This window comes from Festucalex cinctus, chromosome 17 (genome assembly GCF_051991245.1).
Source record: "Festucalex cinctus isolate MCC-2025b chromosome 17, RoL_Fcin_1.0, whole genome shotgun sequence".
In the NCBI taxonomy this organism is placed as follows: Eukaryota; Metazoa; Chordata; class Actinopteri; order Syngnathiformes; family Syngnathidae; genus Festucalex; species Festucalex cinctus.
This window is the reverse complement of record NC_135427.1, coordinates 10,951,472-10,965,978: the sequence shown is the minus strand read 5'-3', so window position 1 is coordinate 10,965,978 and position 14,507 is coordinate 10,951,472. Positions and strand designations below refer to the sequence as shown.

Genomic DNA, 14,507 nt, shown 5'->3' with positions numbered 1-14,507 from the left:
ATAATCTGAATTTTCTCTCAAGTAAAAACATGAATGCGTGTATAACTGTTTACATCTTTATACTCGCCTCTCACTATTTTATGTACTGTAAATTAATACTTAATTATTATAACCACACAGTTGGGGAACATATATCGTACAAATAGACAACTTTAGATTATTATGTTTATAAAAGGTGCTTTTAACCTGATTTTTCAGAGTCTCAGGTTGTCAAAATGTCACACATGGTGGTGAGGGGTGGAGAAAAAAAAAAAAAAAAAGCACTTTGTGTTTTTTCCCGCCAAGGTGTCCACTTCTCACTTTGGCCGGCGCGTGTCAGAGAGCGAATCATCGGACCCAACGAGCTGTGTTTATGTTCTCGAGGTGCGAATGTGCGTACGGTCCACATTGGCACCCATGCCGAGGTGCTTCCAATTTTTCTCGCCGAGAAATGTTTGTCGCCATTACGAAAGCAGTCTTCAATCAACTGCAGAAGGCGCTGAGGCGAATATTTGTACTTTTTTTTTTTTTTTTTTTTTAAATTACGTTGCACTATGTTGACATTATACAAAATTCTGGTTATTTATAAAAAAAAAAAAAAAAGAAAAAAAAAAAAGTCTACACACCCCTGGGAAAAAGAATAATAATAAAAAAAAAAAAAAAAGGTAAATAATTTCCGTTTTCCACCACTGATGTGAATTGCAATCTGTACAAAAAAAAAAAAAAAAAAGCTGAGAAAATGTTTGCAAAAGTATGCACACCCTTTTGTAAATGGGATGCGGCCGTGTTCAGGAATAAATAACCCAAATAAAGATTTCTTGTTCTAGTAGGTTTATTGGAACAGTTCATAATTTGCTCCAAACACACCGGTGCAAGCCATTGAAAAGTCACAGGGCGGCCATCTTGTTACTCCAATAATAATTTTTTTTTCCGTTTTTTTAATATTTTTTTTCTCCAGTTTTTCTGAATATTTTTTCCTATGTTTTTTTTTCAATATTTATTTTAGACAGAAAAAAATATTCAGTAAAACAGAAAAAAATGTAAAAAAAAACAACAACAAAAAACAACAACAACAAAGCGCTACAAAAAAATTTATCAGAATGTTTTTTTTCAAGTGAATGCAATACGCTTCCGTAACTATCTGCGAAATTATGTTTTATTAAAAATATTGACTATTTAGTATTAATGTATTTACTATTATTATTATTACTATTATTATTATTACTATTATTATTATTTTACAATGAGTACTGCTAACTCTTTTTAGCAAATTTGCTTCTAATTAACGACAACAGCATCAGCGGCGATTGTGTTTACACTTTAATCATAGAGGTCACAAAATATGAAACCGCCATCATGTTCTCCAGCTGCATTACAATTGTGATAATCGTCGTGACTATTATCATTAATATCACATCATTATCATCATCATCATCATCATGAGCAGCATTTCGCTGTGGACGTTTTAAAACAGAAAAATAAAAATAGGTCCTAAAAACTGAGCTTATTTGCATTTCAAATCAGAACATTTCATGACACCACAATGAACTTTCTATGAAAATAGACCCAAAATGACCATTTAGAAACAACCACCAGTTATGAGGTTAATAATGAAATTGTCCATGTAAAGCATCAGCCACACAAATAGATTCTAAATCATATACACAAATGTAATAAGGCAACAAATACACTAGTCGTATATTTGAATGGAAAATAGTCTATTTCGCCATGTTACAGCATTTAAGGCATTCGTTGTCTTAGTGTGTCATACAGTACCGTACTCCACATAAACTAGTAGTTGTTCTTGATACCACAACTTATTAATGCATCGATTCATATTTACATAAAGTTTGAGGAAAAGAATCCGACTGTATGATCGCAAATTTTTGTTCCAAGAAGTAATAAGGCAAAGTAATATTACGCCAATAAAGAAAAAAAAATCTGAATCATACTTCATCTTTTGGTTAAATGAACAACCCAGCAATTTTTTAGTGGACACTTTTTGTAATACGTAACGCTCGTGACGTTACAACTTCTTTCATAATGTAACGTGACGACATTTTTGTTTGTTATACTCGCTTCACTGAAATGAATTGCAGCTACGTCATTTGGCTCACTGGACTTCTCAAAGCAATGAGACCGCATTTCACGGCGGTCGAACTGCTTTAAAATACTGCACATTTGTCATCGGATTAGCGGCTAATCACGCACAAACTTGCTTTTGTAAGGACCATTATTGACTGCTAATAATGGTGATAAACATTGAGCCTGTGCACAGGCGCCATTAAATCAGGTGGGAAATTATAACAGCCATTAGATGAAACCGCAAGTTCTGTACTTGCAGCCATTTTAGTAAAGCATTTAAATTACCTTTGAAATTCATATGTGTGAACACTCTGATCATCATTTATCAATGATAACTTAAGATGGCAAGAAAAAGATAAATAGCAATATGCAACATTGTATTTCTAGAAATCTTCACTTCTACATTCCTAGAAAATTACGACATCCCATCATTGGTGAGCTATTTTTAGACAACAGCTACTTATGTGATCCTTCGGAGCAGACGTGCACACCGGGGTTATTATAGTTTTGGAATTTTCATTTTAGTTTGTTTTGATCTCGTTTTAAGTTTTGTATTTTAAATTTAGTTTGTTTTAATTCATTTTCGGTGTGTTTCGGTTATTTTTTTTAATTAGTTTTAATTATTTTTAAAAAATGCTTAGTTTTAGTTTAATTTTAGTTAGCTTCGGTATTAGTTTTAGCTTTTATTTTTATTTTTTTAAAAGTGTATTTCTTGTGCACAATATTAAAAAAACATCATCGTAAAATTAGAAAAGTATCGTATTTCTTACCTAATGTTGAATTTTGGCTGAATTAAATGATAAAAGCAGGCGAGCCGAGTCATTGGAGCCAAAAGTCAAGCTCGGGCAAATTGTTGCCTCGGAATGACGTTATCTGAAGGTGCTTTGCTATTGGCTGCTGCTAGATGACGTCACTTCTGTGTGGCACACTTTCAAACGTCCTTATTCCTGTTAATAACGAAATAAACATACTAAAAATCACATTTAAAATCATCCAAAGGCTCCTGCATTAATTACCAAAGACTAAAACGAAAGACATTTTGCTATAATTCAATTTCCTTCATAAGCATTCAGCTTCCAGCATTCCCACACAATTTCTGCAGAAATTACACTTCATATAGTTAGTTAGTTTTAGTTATTTATGTAAAAATAAAATGTAGTTTATTTGTTTTTAAAAAGCATTTTCGTTTTTATTTTATTTGTTAACAATTTTTTTTTTTTTTTTTTTGCATTTTAGTTTTAGATTTTTCTTTAGTTTAGTTTTCATTCAAATAACCGTGGTGCACGCATACGACCCCTAGTGGTGCTTGAGGAGCAGCCCCTTTCAAACTGTTGTCAATTTATTTCCAATTAAAAAAAAAAAAATAATAAAAAAAAAAAAATAAATAAACTGTCATCAATTCCTCCTCAAAGTGTAAGCAGTGAGAATTGTGCCCTTAATGTGATGGGTGCCGTTTTTTGGCAAAACTACTAAAAAGCAAAAGAAAAAGTTACGTCTGTGGTCTTGCAGTCAATGGGGGGGTTGGGCATCAAGTTGTCCCCCTTGTGTTGGGGGAGGGGAAAAAATAAATAAATAAATAAATAACTACCTGAGGGCCTAGAATGGGTTCAATCAACCCATCATCACAAAGCACAATCAGTGGAAGCATGAAATAAACAGAATTATGATTTTCCATCCACTCGTAGAAGAATAAAAGTCCTTGTACCTGAAATCATTTGGATTAAGAAGCACTCGAGGACTTGATCAAGAGTATTCAGTGCTACATACCACTCGTCATTAAATAGCTCCCTCTCGTGATGTGCTGGAAGATCCAGTGTAGCTACCCTTGACTCCATGAGGCGCTTTGTGTACTTAATCCACGGAACCCGATCCCCTCCCCTCGCGGTCGTCACGGCAACGCCGCCTCACTCCGCCCTGGGCAGGTTGCCGCTTCGGCCCTCCGGGCTCGTTCCCGGCTCGTTCAAGGACCGGCTGCGTTTGAGCAGCCGGTCCACGATGTCGCCGCAGGTCTTGCGGTACTGGTGGCGCAGCAGCGAGTACACGAAGGGGTCGCACGCCGCCTTGCTGTACGCCAAGCACTTGGACACCGCGCCCCAGTGGGGGTTGATGGGCACCGCGGGGAACAACTCCACGATCCTGCAGGGGGGGGATGCAAGATTGAGGTCGAGGCTGTCACATTTGGAAACTTCTTTCCAAGTGTGGTGGTGCTGCTCAATGCAGGGTTTCTCCCAAATGTGTTGGCGCTCACCTTGTGATGACATAGGGAGCGAAGCAGACCATGAAGGTGCCGATGAAGGTGCTGATCTTCCTGGTGGCGCGCTGCCGCCGACGCCTCTGCTCCTCCAGGCAGCGCTGTCGAACGCTGCAAAGAAAGAAAAACATTTCAAAGTTAGCATGTTGGTAGAGGTTGCAAAAGGACTATAGAGCTTCCTTGGTGGAGGTTTTAAAAAACAAAAAAAAAAAAAAAAAAAAAAACAAACAAGGATAGTCCACATTATTTTCATGAGGTAGAATGAAAGCTTCTTGGCGGAGGTAACAAAACAGATGTTGCAACTTCCTTGGTGGAGGTAACATGATGGCTGCTCCTAGATGGACCTAAAAATTAATGATTTCGATATTTCGATAATAAAAGCTCCTTGATGGAGGTAACAAAAAGAGTGCTACCATTATTTGCATAATAGAAGCTTCTTAGCGGAGGTAAAAAAGTAATTAGGCTATTTGTATAACAGAACTTCCTTGGCAGAGGTAAGAAAAAAGTAGTACCAGCATTAATCACACTGTACAACATTATTGGTAGAGATATATGGAGGAAAAAAAAACGGACAGCATGATTAATGGGACTCGCAATTTCCTTGGTGGAGGTAACAAAAAAATGCTTGGAGCATTATTTGCATGAAGAAAGCTCCTCGATGGAGGTAAATTATTGATTTGTGTAATGGAACCTCCTTGGTAGATGTAAGTGCTGCCATTATTTGCATAATAGAACAGGCCTGGAGGTAAAAAGTAATAGAACTTCCTTGGCAGAGGTAACAAAAAGATGGCAGCATCATTAATGGGACATAAAATTTCCTTGGTGGAGGCAACAAAGGCGGCTTTGAGCATTATTTGCATGATGAAAACTCCTTGGAGTTAAAAAAGTATTGTAATGATTCCTTTGCAGAGGTAACAAAAAGGAGTGGCACTACTATTTGCATGATATAGAAACTCCTTGATGGAGGTACAAAGTTGTTTGTACTTGGGATATAGAATTTCTTTGTGGAGGTAAAAACCAAATGGCTTTGAGCATTATTTGCATGATGAAAGCTCCTTGGTGGAGGTAAAAAGTAATAATTTGTTTCACGGAACCTCCTTGGTGGATGGAAAAAAATGAGTGCTGCCATTATTTGCATAATAGAACCGCCTAGAGGTAAAAAAAAAAAAAAAAAGTTATTTATATGGTAGAACTTCCTTAGCAGAGGTAACTGAAAGACCGACAGCATCATTGATGGGACATAGAATTTCCTTGGTGGAGGTAACAAATAAGGCTTTGAGCCTTATTTGCATTATGAAAACTCCTTGGACGTAAAAAGTAATGATTCCTTAGCGGAGGTAAAAAAAAAAAGGGTGGCACTATTTGCATGATAGAAACGCCTTGATAGAGGTACAAATTTATGTGTACTTAGCAGATGTAGCAAAAAGACTGGCAGCATCATAGATCGGAACATAGAATTTCCTTGGTGGAGGTAACAAAAAGATTGAGCATTATGAAATTTTCTTGATGGAGGCAAAAAGTAATAACAAAAAGTAGTAACACGATTATTTGCATGATAGAAACTCTTTGATAAAAAAAAAGTTATTTGTGTAATTGAACTTATTTGGTAGAGGTAACAAAAAGAATGGGAGCATCATTGATGGGAACTTCCTTGGTTGATTGAACATTCATGAAAACTCCGTTAGTGGATGACCAAGATTTAAGTACTTCCCCCCCACCGCCTACCTGGGGTGGATGTCCACCAGGAGCACCAGAGTTTGCATGGTGATGACGTCGATCCTCCTGCAGTGGAAGCGGGCCACTTTGAGCACTTTGAGGTAAGTGACGCACAGCACGACGAACGACAGCAGGAAGGTGAGCGAGTGGAAGAGGACCGTGAAGACGACGAACTGCGTGCGGCCGCCCGCCCGCTCCCCCGGCGCGCCCAGCGTGCACGCGGCGTACAGGCGGTGGTAGCCCAGCCACGAGAGGCAAGTGGCGGCCATGGAGAAGCTGATGGAGTGCGCCCACGTGTAGCCCAGCACCAGGGCGGCGTCCCGGTGGCGCATCTTGGAGTGGTAGCGCAGCGGGAAGACCACCGCGACCCAGCGGTCGATGCTGAGCGCCGCCATGCTCAGCATGGAGTTGGCCGACAGGAAGGTCTCCAGGAAGCCGGCCGCCTGGCACAAGGCGTCGCCGCCGGGCTGCGCGCGGCTCGCCAGCGCCGCCAGCGTCAGCGGCATGTTGGCCACGGTGAGCAACAGGTTGCCGAAGGTCAGGTTGAGGTTGAAGAGCCCCGGAACCTGCTTGCGGATCTCGGGGCTGTACAGGAAGCAGATCAGCACCAGCGCGTTGGACAGCAGCGACACCACGATGATGACCAGCACCAAGGCGAACACCAACGCCTCCGCGAGGTCCATCCTCAAATCGCCGAGAGACACACTTTCCGGGCGCTCATGTCCGTGCGGCGGTGCTCCTCGTGCGGCCGCGGTCGACTCCGTGAACCCCCCACTTTCCTTCCCCTCCTCCGGGTGGAGAACCCCCCCTGTTCTCCTTTCCACTACATTGCTTCAAAGATGAGCAAGAAAAGGCTTCCCTGCTTTTTTTTCTTTTTTAATTTGGTGACGAGTCGACCAAACGCCGCGTCTCGCCGAGGGCTTGTGTCGTCCTGTGATGCGCTTGTGGAGGCATCAGCCCTCCACTCACACCGCGCACTGTGTGGGCTTACTCCAGCGAAGACCCTCAGACGCAGACGCACACTTTGGTACAGGAGGGTGCATGCATGCCTGCAAGAAGGACACTCCATTAGGAACACCCAATCAGACCCAGTGGCAGTTTTAGGTCTATTTTTTTTTTTTTTTTTTTTTTTTTTTAATCCACTATAGAGTGAGAGTTATTTTTCTAATAATTTGAATTCGGCTTCTCCATTTTTGCTAATAATAATATTGATTATAGCTCATTTATTGTTTATTTGATGTTGAATCAGAATTACTTCAAAGAACATTCCAAAACTGCTATATATATATATCCAATATACTGCAACATAAAGTGCAAGAACAAACGAACATTTATGAACTAGCCGAACTAAAAAATAAAAACAAAATAATCAAATCCAATAAACAATAAAATGACAAGTAATGTAATTGAACAAAGGGAGGGATGAAGAAACGTGACAAAATCATAATTTGAACATGTACGCCTAATCGTAAAAGGTAAAACTACATAAAAATATGCTAAAGTTGCGGTTTAAGAACAAACATTAATCAAACATTAATATTTTGCCTGTAATAAATTTGATATTTTCATTATTTTTCCATGTACAATTGGTACCTTTAAAAACACGTTTTGCAACTTGCTGTCGACTGAAAATGACATCACAAGGGCTCAGGTAACCAATCACAGCTCAGCTTGTGAATGTCACATGACCAAACCTAGAAAACAGGTGAAAACACAAGGTACTAATTGTACGTGAAAAATAATGAAAGTATCAAAAATAATTGTAGATAAAATATTAGCTTTTTATTGCTATAATGGGCTAAATAAGTGAAGTATCCCCTAAATTCTATTAAAAAACAAGAAAATAAAATACTCTTACAGGCTCTAGTCTACTAATTTCTCTTGGGAGCCCCTAGTGGTCGGAGGTCCCAAAACATTCATGTCTCAAATCATCTTTCCTCATTGAAATGAATGAAAATGCTTTTAATCAGTTCGAGCTCCCGAAAAAACTTTTCGGAATATGATGTAAGGAAAATAGAATTCAATAATATTGTACTTCATGAAAACATACAGTAATATTACAAAAAAAAAAAACATGAAGACAATTGCTCATTAAGTTGCAGTAAAATTATTTTACCCAGAGGATAAATATATGCTTGTGTGTTGTATTATCTGTCTACATGTCCAAATATCCTCAAGCATAAAAACACTGATACTATTTGTTAGCATTTTACATGGTTAGCATTCACCTAAAGATAAGGATATGTGGTTGTTTACATAACATATACACAACATGTAATTTTCGTTGTTTAAATTGATAGAACACTTCAAATGGGAGTGTCACTAAACAGCTTGAGGTCTCTTTCTGTTCTGATTTGTCTTCCATGAGGATACGCTGTCATTTGCGTGACAGTTGTCTCACTTCTCATCCATACAGCATCCCTTGCTATTTTCATTTAAACCCACGTGGACGCCGGCATCCCATGTTTCGTCTCCCGGGACTCCCAATATGCTAATCGCGTCTGCTCCGTTGGGTTGTTAAGACATCTTGCGTTTCCCTCCGGGGAGCTGACGGATGACGCCCCCGCACATTTGCAACACCGCCCCCGCCTCGCGTCAGCGCCACCGGTACACTGTGGACTTTCCCTGTTCAAAAGCATGGGCACCGGCACGTGACAGGGAGGATAAGAGGCAATCGGGGTGGGTGGGGTGAGCATGTTGTTGCAGTATACTGTACATGCATGAGTGGTTGTAGCTTTTTAGTTGAATAGGTCCATGTACTATAGGATGCTCCTTCCCCTCATTAGCCATTCGCCAGACTAAAGAACCACTTGGGTGCGCTAGTATGACAACTGTGTCTTACTAGTAACATTTTTACACAGTAGTAGGACAAGTGAGGCAAAAGCACCACACTTAAACACACAGTCTATGAAAAAGTCACCCCTATTGACTTGCCTAAGGGAGACTTCCTGTTTGCACTTTATCCTTTATGTCATAATGCTAGGTGTGTTAGCATTGCTAAATTTACCAAGTAATCCACCAAAATGTAAGTCCTTGTGGTGGAAAGTTAGAAAAAAAACAACCAAAAATGTCAAAAAGGTCTATTCTGCCAAGCAACAAGTGACAGTGAAATGTTGCACCTGCTAGCTAGCTAAAATTTCAGTTGTGTTCTATTAAATGTTGGACAATTTAGCGGACTACAGAAAAACTGGGGCGTATTACAGCTGTGTTTTGCTAGTAACATTTTTTCCACCACCGTACAACATTTATTCACAGTAGTAAAACAACTTTAGCATACTTATAGGACAGCTACATGTTGCTAACGAGGCAAAACCACCACCACGAACGAGTCCAGGCAGTCTCGTCTAAATACGTCATGATGCTAAGAGGCTACATGTTAGCATTGCTACAGTCACCAAGTCATCCACCAAAATGTTTGCCTTTGTGGCTAAAATGAACGAAACAAACGAAATGTCACGCATGCTAGTTAGCATGCTACTTAGCAAAAACTTAATTTGTGTTTTTTATGTAATTGTTGTCTGAGTTGTTGTTTTTGTTTGTTTGGTTGGTTGGTTGTTTTATGCCTTTGGACAAAAAAAAATCTCATTTTCTACTTAAAATGTTTTTAGTAAACTCGAAGAATTAGTCATAAAGAGAAAACAATTGAGTTATTGACACCACCAAAATGTTTACAACTGCCTATACAAGCATTTAATCCTTACATATGCCACAAATCATGTTCCCAAAACATTTTATTATCATTTCAAACTTATCGTTTAATATTACGCTTAAAAATCAAAAGCTAATTTCCTTACTAAACATGTGAAAATTGATCCTTTCTCGCCTCACACCTGATGATCTCTCATGACACACATTATGTGGTTGGGAATCTCTGTCTTAAATTATTCCATCCCATCTATTATACTTAGCAAAAATTTCAAGTGACCAAGAATGTTACGCCAGCTCGCTAGCTAAAATTAAATTTTAGTCTTTGGTGAAGTCTGTTTTTTTTTTTTTTTGTGCTTTTTTAAGACAAAAAACGTTGCTTGTGTTGTGTTTTAGTTTTTGTAAAAATAAATAAATATACCAGAGAAATGCACAATTAGCTCCTCCCCTAGTGTATGTAAAGTAGTGATGCATAATTCCAACATTACAGGACTAATTTCCACTTTAGAACGACTTTAGCGGCATCTTGTGGCATTTCAGAAAGAGCACAACAAACATTGGTGAGTTTTTCCGTGACGATAGGTTAAAAAAAAAAAAAACACACACACAAATTGGTTATCACCTAAAAAAGAAAAAAAATCTCGCTAACGATGATGTATAATGCGTTTGATTGGTACAGGTCCGATGTTTGAGGCTGATTCGTACTGTCAGACGAGCGAACGAGCGCAAGACTCGACAGCGCGCGAGAGGGCCCGCAGCTCTTCCCCATTTTTTTGCTGCGACAGCGTCCGTTTGAACGCGCTGCCGCTTCCCATCCCACACTTGATTTGCCGCCGACTGACAGGCCTGCCCGCGCCTACTATCCGAACGTGAGCCGCCGGCCGCGCTCACCTTTTGTACGCGCGTTTTTTTGTTTTTTGTTTTTTCGCACGTTCATATCTCAGTGTTCCTCTCCAAGAACTTCATCCTAGAAGACGTTTACAAAGACACTTTTTGAAAGGTGTATAAAATGTCTGACACTTTTTTTTTTTTAATGGACTGAAAGGAGTGAAAACGTTGTCACAGCAATGAGCCATCCGTAATAACAAACAGAGGCAACAGTCTATCACGATTTTGTTAAGATATCTTACAAACGTTTTTTTTTTTTTTTTTTTTTTTAAATGTGGTACTATTTTTGGGAAAATATGGAAAATCTTACTGTCTGTCGACGGCGTTGAAAATCGCTACATCCATTCATGCTAGTTTTGTTAGCCTGTGTACACTGTTTTGCATTGTGTGTTAGCGCATAGCTAGCGCGGTTTTGTTACACATGTAATTTCATCTGACAAACTGCTGTTTGTGAAGTTTTCTGTCACTGCTAAGCAATCTTTTTAACTAAAATTTTTTACTTTCAACTCAAAAATAAATAACTAAATAAAAATGTTGTATTGGCTCTGATTGGATGCTGCAACTTTACCTAATGCTGTGGCCAGTGAGGGGAGCTAATAACTATTCATGTCAGCTGTATTTGAATATTTCTTTATTTTTTTTATTTTAATCTGCTAATGAGCATGTAGCAGCTTAGTGGTTAATCCATAAAAAAGGGTTGCCAGGCAATAAGATTCTCTTCATATTCTATTTGGGCACCCTTGTTAGCCTCAAATAGCAGAAAACATGATCACACGCTCATTTACAGCAGTTATAGGACAGTTTTGTTTTGAGCTACAAATTTAACATTAGTATTTATTGGAACACACAAATAAGTCATATTAGTAACATATTATGGGGTTACTTTGTTTATTTTCCCCTCTTCAAATGAATTATATTATAAAAGATATGTCGTGTGAAATTAAAGTACATCCTTAAGCACTTTGGCAAACTGAACATGTCATAATAATTAGTTAGCCTACTAAAAATGCATTCGATCAACGTTGGGCTGCACTTCTCCTTTAACCCACTGTGAATGTTAGGAGGCAAAATTTAGTAGTACTTTCCAACTTACTCGGATGTGATCATTTCATCGATTTATACTGCACATATTTCAAAAGGTTGATTTTACAATTTTTATTATTTATGTTTATGTAACCTTTTTTTTTAAATTCAGGAATCGTACAAATCCTTACATTTAACACTTAGTAGGATTTTCTACATTTAAGGAGTGCCATATTTGAGAGGAACACTGTACTGTACTTGTCATACGCCAACTTGAGTGATTCAATCACGGCTGCCCTCTAGCGAGGCACCACGGCATTACAGCATGAGCATAACTAGACTTTATGACACTGCACAATTTAATCTGTGGCGCCCTCTTGTGGCAGAAACTTAAATTACTCTCAAATGTAGTAAGCATCTTTTATCTGTAGGTGGCAATATATTTATACTAGTGTACGTGTATATGACGTTACTGGAATGGCATTTAAATATTTGTATTTTGTTACCGAGAAACAAAAAAAAATGTAATGAATGTTGATCACTAATACTTTTTTTTTTTTGCTTTAATTTGTAATCAAAACATTTTAATTGTATTTATTTATTTTTTAAAAGAAAATAAGAGATATTTCTGAGATGGATTTCCTACATTTGACAAGCCAAGTTATAATTTGTTTCTAATATCTTTTCAATATGGTAGCAATTGGCATAGACAGCAAAATGTCTAATTCGACACAATTGTAGAACTATGTGTTGATTTCTAAAAGAGATGGATATAAGCTACATTCATTCAACAATGCTTAATATGACTATTACAAATGATGAATTATGGCAAATGACAAGATGTTTTGTGTGTTTTCAATTTTTTTGGTTATATCATCATCGACAGCCAGTCGAAAAGAAACCTAATGTAAGAATTAACTTTCATGATGAACAAATTTGAAGAACATTAGCACAATTTGACACATTTTTACATGGCAAGGGTTGATTGTAAACAGCGCTCGCAAGTGTGAAGCTTTCCTCGATAGTGACGAAAACGTCTTCAAAAAGAACAATTCTTACTTCTTTTAATTAAAGGTGCAGGTCCGGCATGGTGTCCAGTCATCGAACCAATTCAGCATTTAACAGTTTGCGTCTCAAATCAACTGTGTGCTCTGTCTATCTGAGGCTGTATCAAAGTTAGCAAAGCATCAAAACAACACCTTGTGATTTGTGTTTTATATAAGCACAAAGGCGCACACGACAGTCACATTTGCGGACATAGCCAGAGGTCCCGGCACAGCTTGTCCACACGGGCATAATTCTCTCCCCCAGTTTTGGGAATTTTCAGTATGAATTATTTATTCACTTTTGCAGCTTTCTAAAAAGACGGCAAGTCTCCATGAAAGTCAGTATTGGAATTTCAGTAATATTTGCAGGTAAGGGCTATGTGAACAACTGTCCACTGGAGTGGCCACGGTGCATCACATAAAATAATACAATGTATGAATAAATATAATACATAAAGTAATTTTCATGTAATTGGATCAATAACGGTAAAGATATGGAACAGAATTTACTTTTGAAAATAAATTATATTTATGTGAGTGAATTGCTGGCGAAGTTTGTTTCTAAGAAAACTTTTTTTTTTGTTTTTACAAATTCTGCAGCTGCAACAAAGCCTTTACAGAACATATAAAGAATAAAAGGTTCTTTGTCACGCAATCTGCCTTTACCCATGATGCCACTGGTGAAAGCCTCATTATGCTGTTGCAGTCCACCAGAGGGATCTGTGAGCTGAAGTGCCAGGATGAGGCACCCAATTTGCACTCACCAGTTAGCCTACAGACAACAAAATAAATGAATAGAATACAATTTCAGAGATATGTATGAATATGTGAAAGTGGTGTAACTAGTCACAGTGCTAGTCACAGTTATGCAACTTAAATAATTTTAGAGGTGTCAGGTGAGCCAAATTTCTATTCATAATTTATCGCAAGACTTGAATAGTTAACTTAAAAAGTTAAAAATCAGGATGAATCACAAATTTTATATCTGTTCTAAATGTACAAGAACTTTTCATACTCTTGTTAACATCAGTGGAAAAAATGTTAAACCTATAAAAATATGGCTGCATCTTTTAGTCATTAACAGTAATTTAATAATAATTTATCAAATTGAATGTAAAATTTAAAAAAATATATTTAAAAAAAACGAGTGTGATATTGGTTTGTGTTGGTCATTTTTTCTTTCACTAGATGGCATAATTGCATTTGTAAGGCAGTGACAGCTCAGTGCATTTTTCTTTTCATATTAAGAGCTATCTAATCTTTAATATGAAGTAACTTGTGAAATTCTGCACATTTAAATTGTAAAATACAACTTGACCACAATTTCCATAAATATATGCATTTGTATTACGTTTATTACTGCTATTTTGACATGAACGTGTCTGTTGTATAAGTTAAAAAAAAAAAAAAAAAAAAAAAAAAAAGTGTTGTTAAAGGAACTAAATTAACACACCAATTTTGACATCCCTGATTTTTTTTTTATGAAATTCTAAATTCAACCCGAAACCTCAGCTGCACCATTGCGATCCATTTAATTATCACACACAGGAAATTAGCCAGTGAATGTGCTGATAAGTAGCCGAAAACCTGAGCAGCGAGCCAGGAGGCTTGACCATCTGATTGCGGTCCACGTTCATCGTTAATATATTTATCAAATTAATGGCCGACAGAAAAGGAAAAAAAAAAAAAAAAAAAAAAAAAAAAAAAGACAGAAGACTCGATTTATTTGTGGCTGGCTCTTTTTTCTGCTCATAAAGTGTTGTCAGGTCCACAGTGGTTTTCCTGACAGAAAAAAAAAATAGCTCGTATGTGTGTGGAGATGACAATGATAATGATGATGATGATGATGATGAGTGAAAGAAAGATGAAGCAGC

The 14,507-nt window shown here is 37.7% G+C and overlaps 1 protein-coding gene across 1 annotated transcript; it reads right to left on the bottom strand.

Annotated features, from left to right (window-relative positions):
- Positions 1 to 1,281: 1,281 nt before the first annotated feature.
- LOC144004801 (G-protein coupled receptor 26-like) lies at positions 1,282 to 6,798 on the bottom strand. The gene is made up of 3 exons (XM_077502341.1): positions 6,041 to 6,798; positions 4,313 to 4,426; positions 1,282 to 4,200 (listed from the first exon to the last, which is right to left on the bottom strand). Exons 1-3 carry the CDS (start codon positions 6,712 to 6,714, stop codon positions 3,969 to 3,971), a joined length of 1,020 nt encoding a protein of 339 aa, XP_077358467.1. The 5' UTR covers positions 6,715 to 6,798; the 3' UTR covers positions 1,282 to 3,968.
- Positions 6,799 to 14,507: the final 7,709 nt, after the last annotated feature.

Coding starts and splice junctions, on each gene's coding strand:
- LOC144004801 (XM_077502341.1), bottom strand. CDS start 6,714: ATGGACCTCGCGGAGGCGTTGGTGTTCGCCTTGGTGCTGGTCATCATC. Junction 4,427..6,040: donor CTGGTGGACATCCACCCCAG/GTAGGCGGTGGG, acceptor CTTTCTTTGCAG/CGTTCGACAGCGCTGCCTGG. Junction 4,201..4,312: donor GCTCCCTATGTCATCACAAG/GTGAGCGCCAAC, acceptor CCCCCCCTGCAG/GATCGTGGAGTTGTTCCCCG.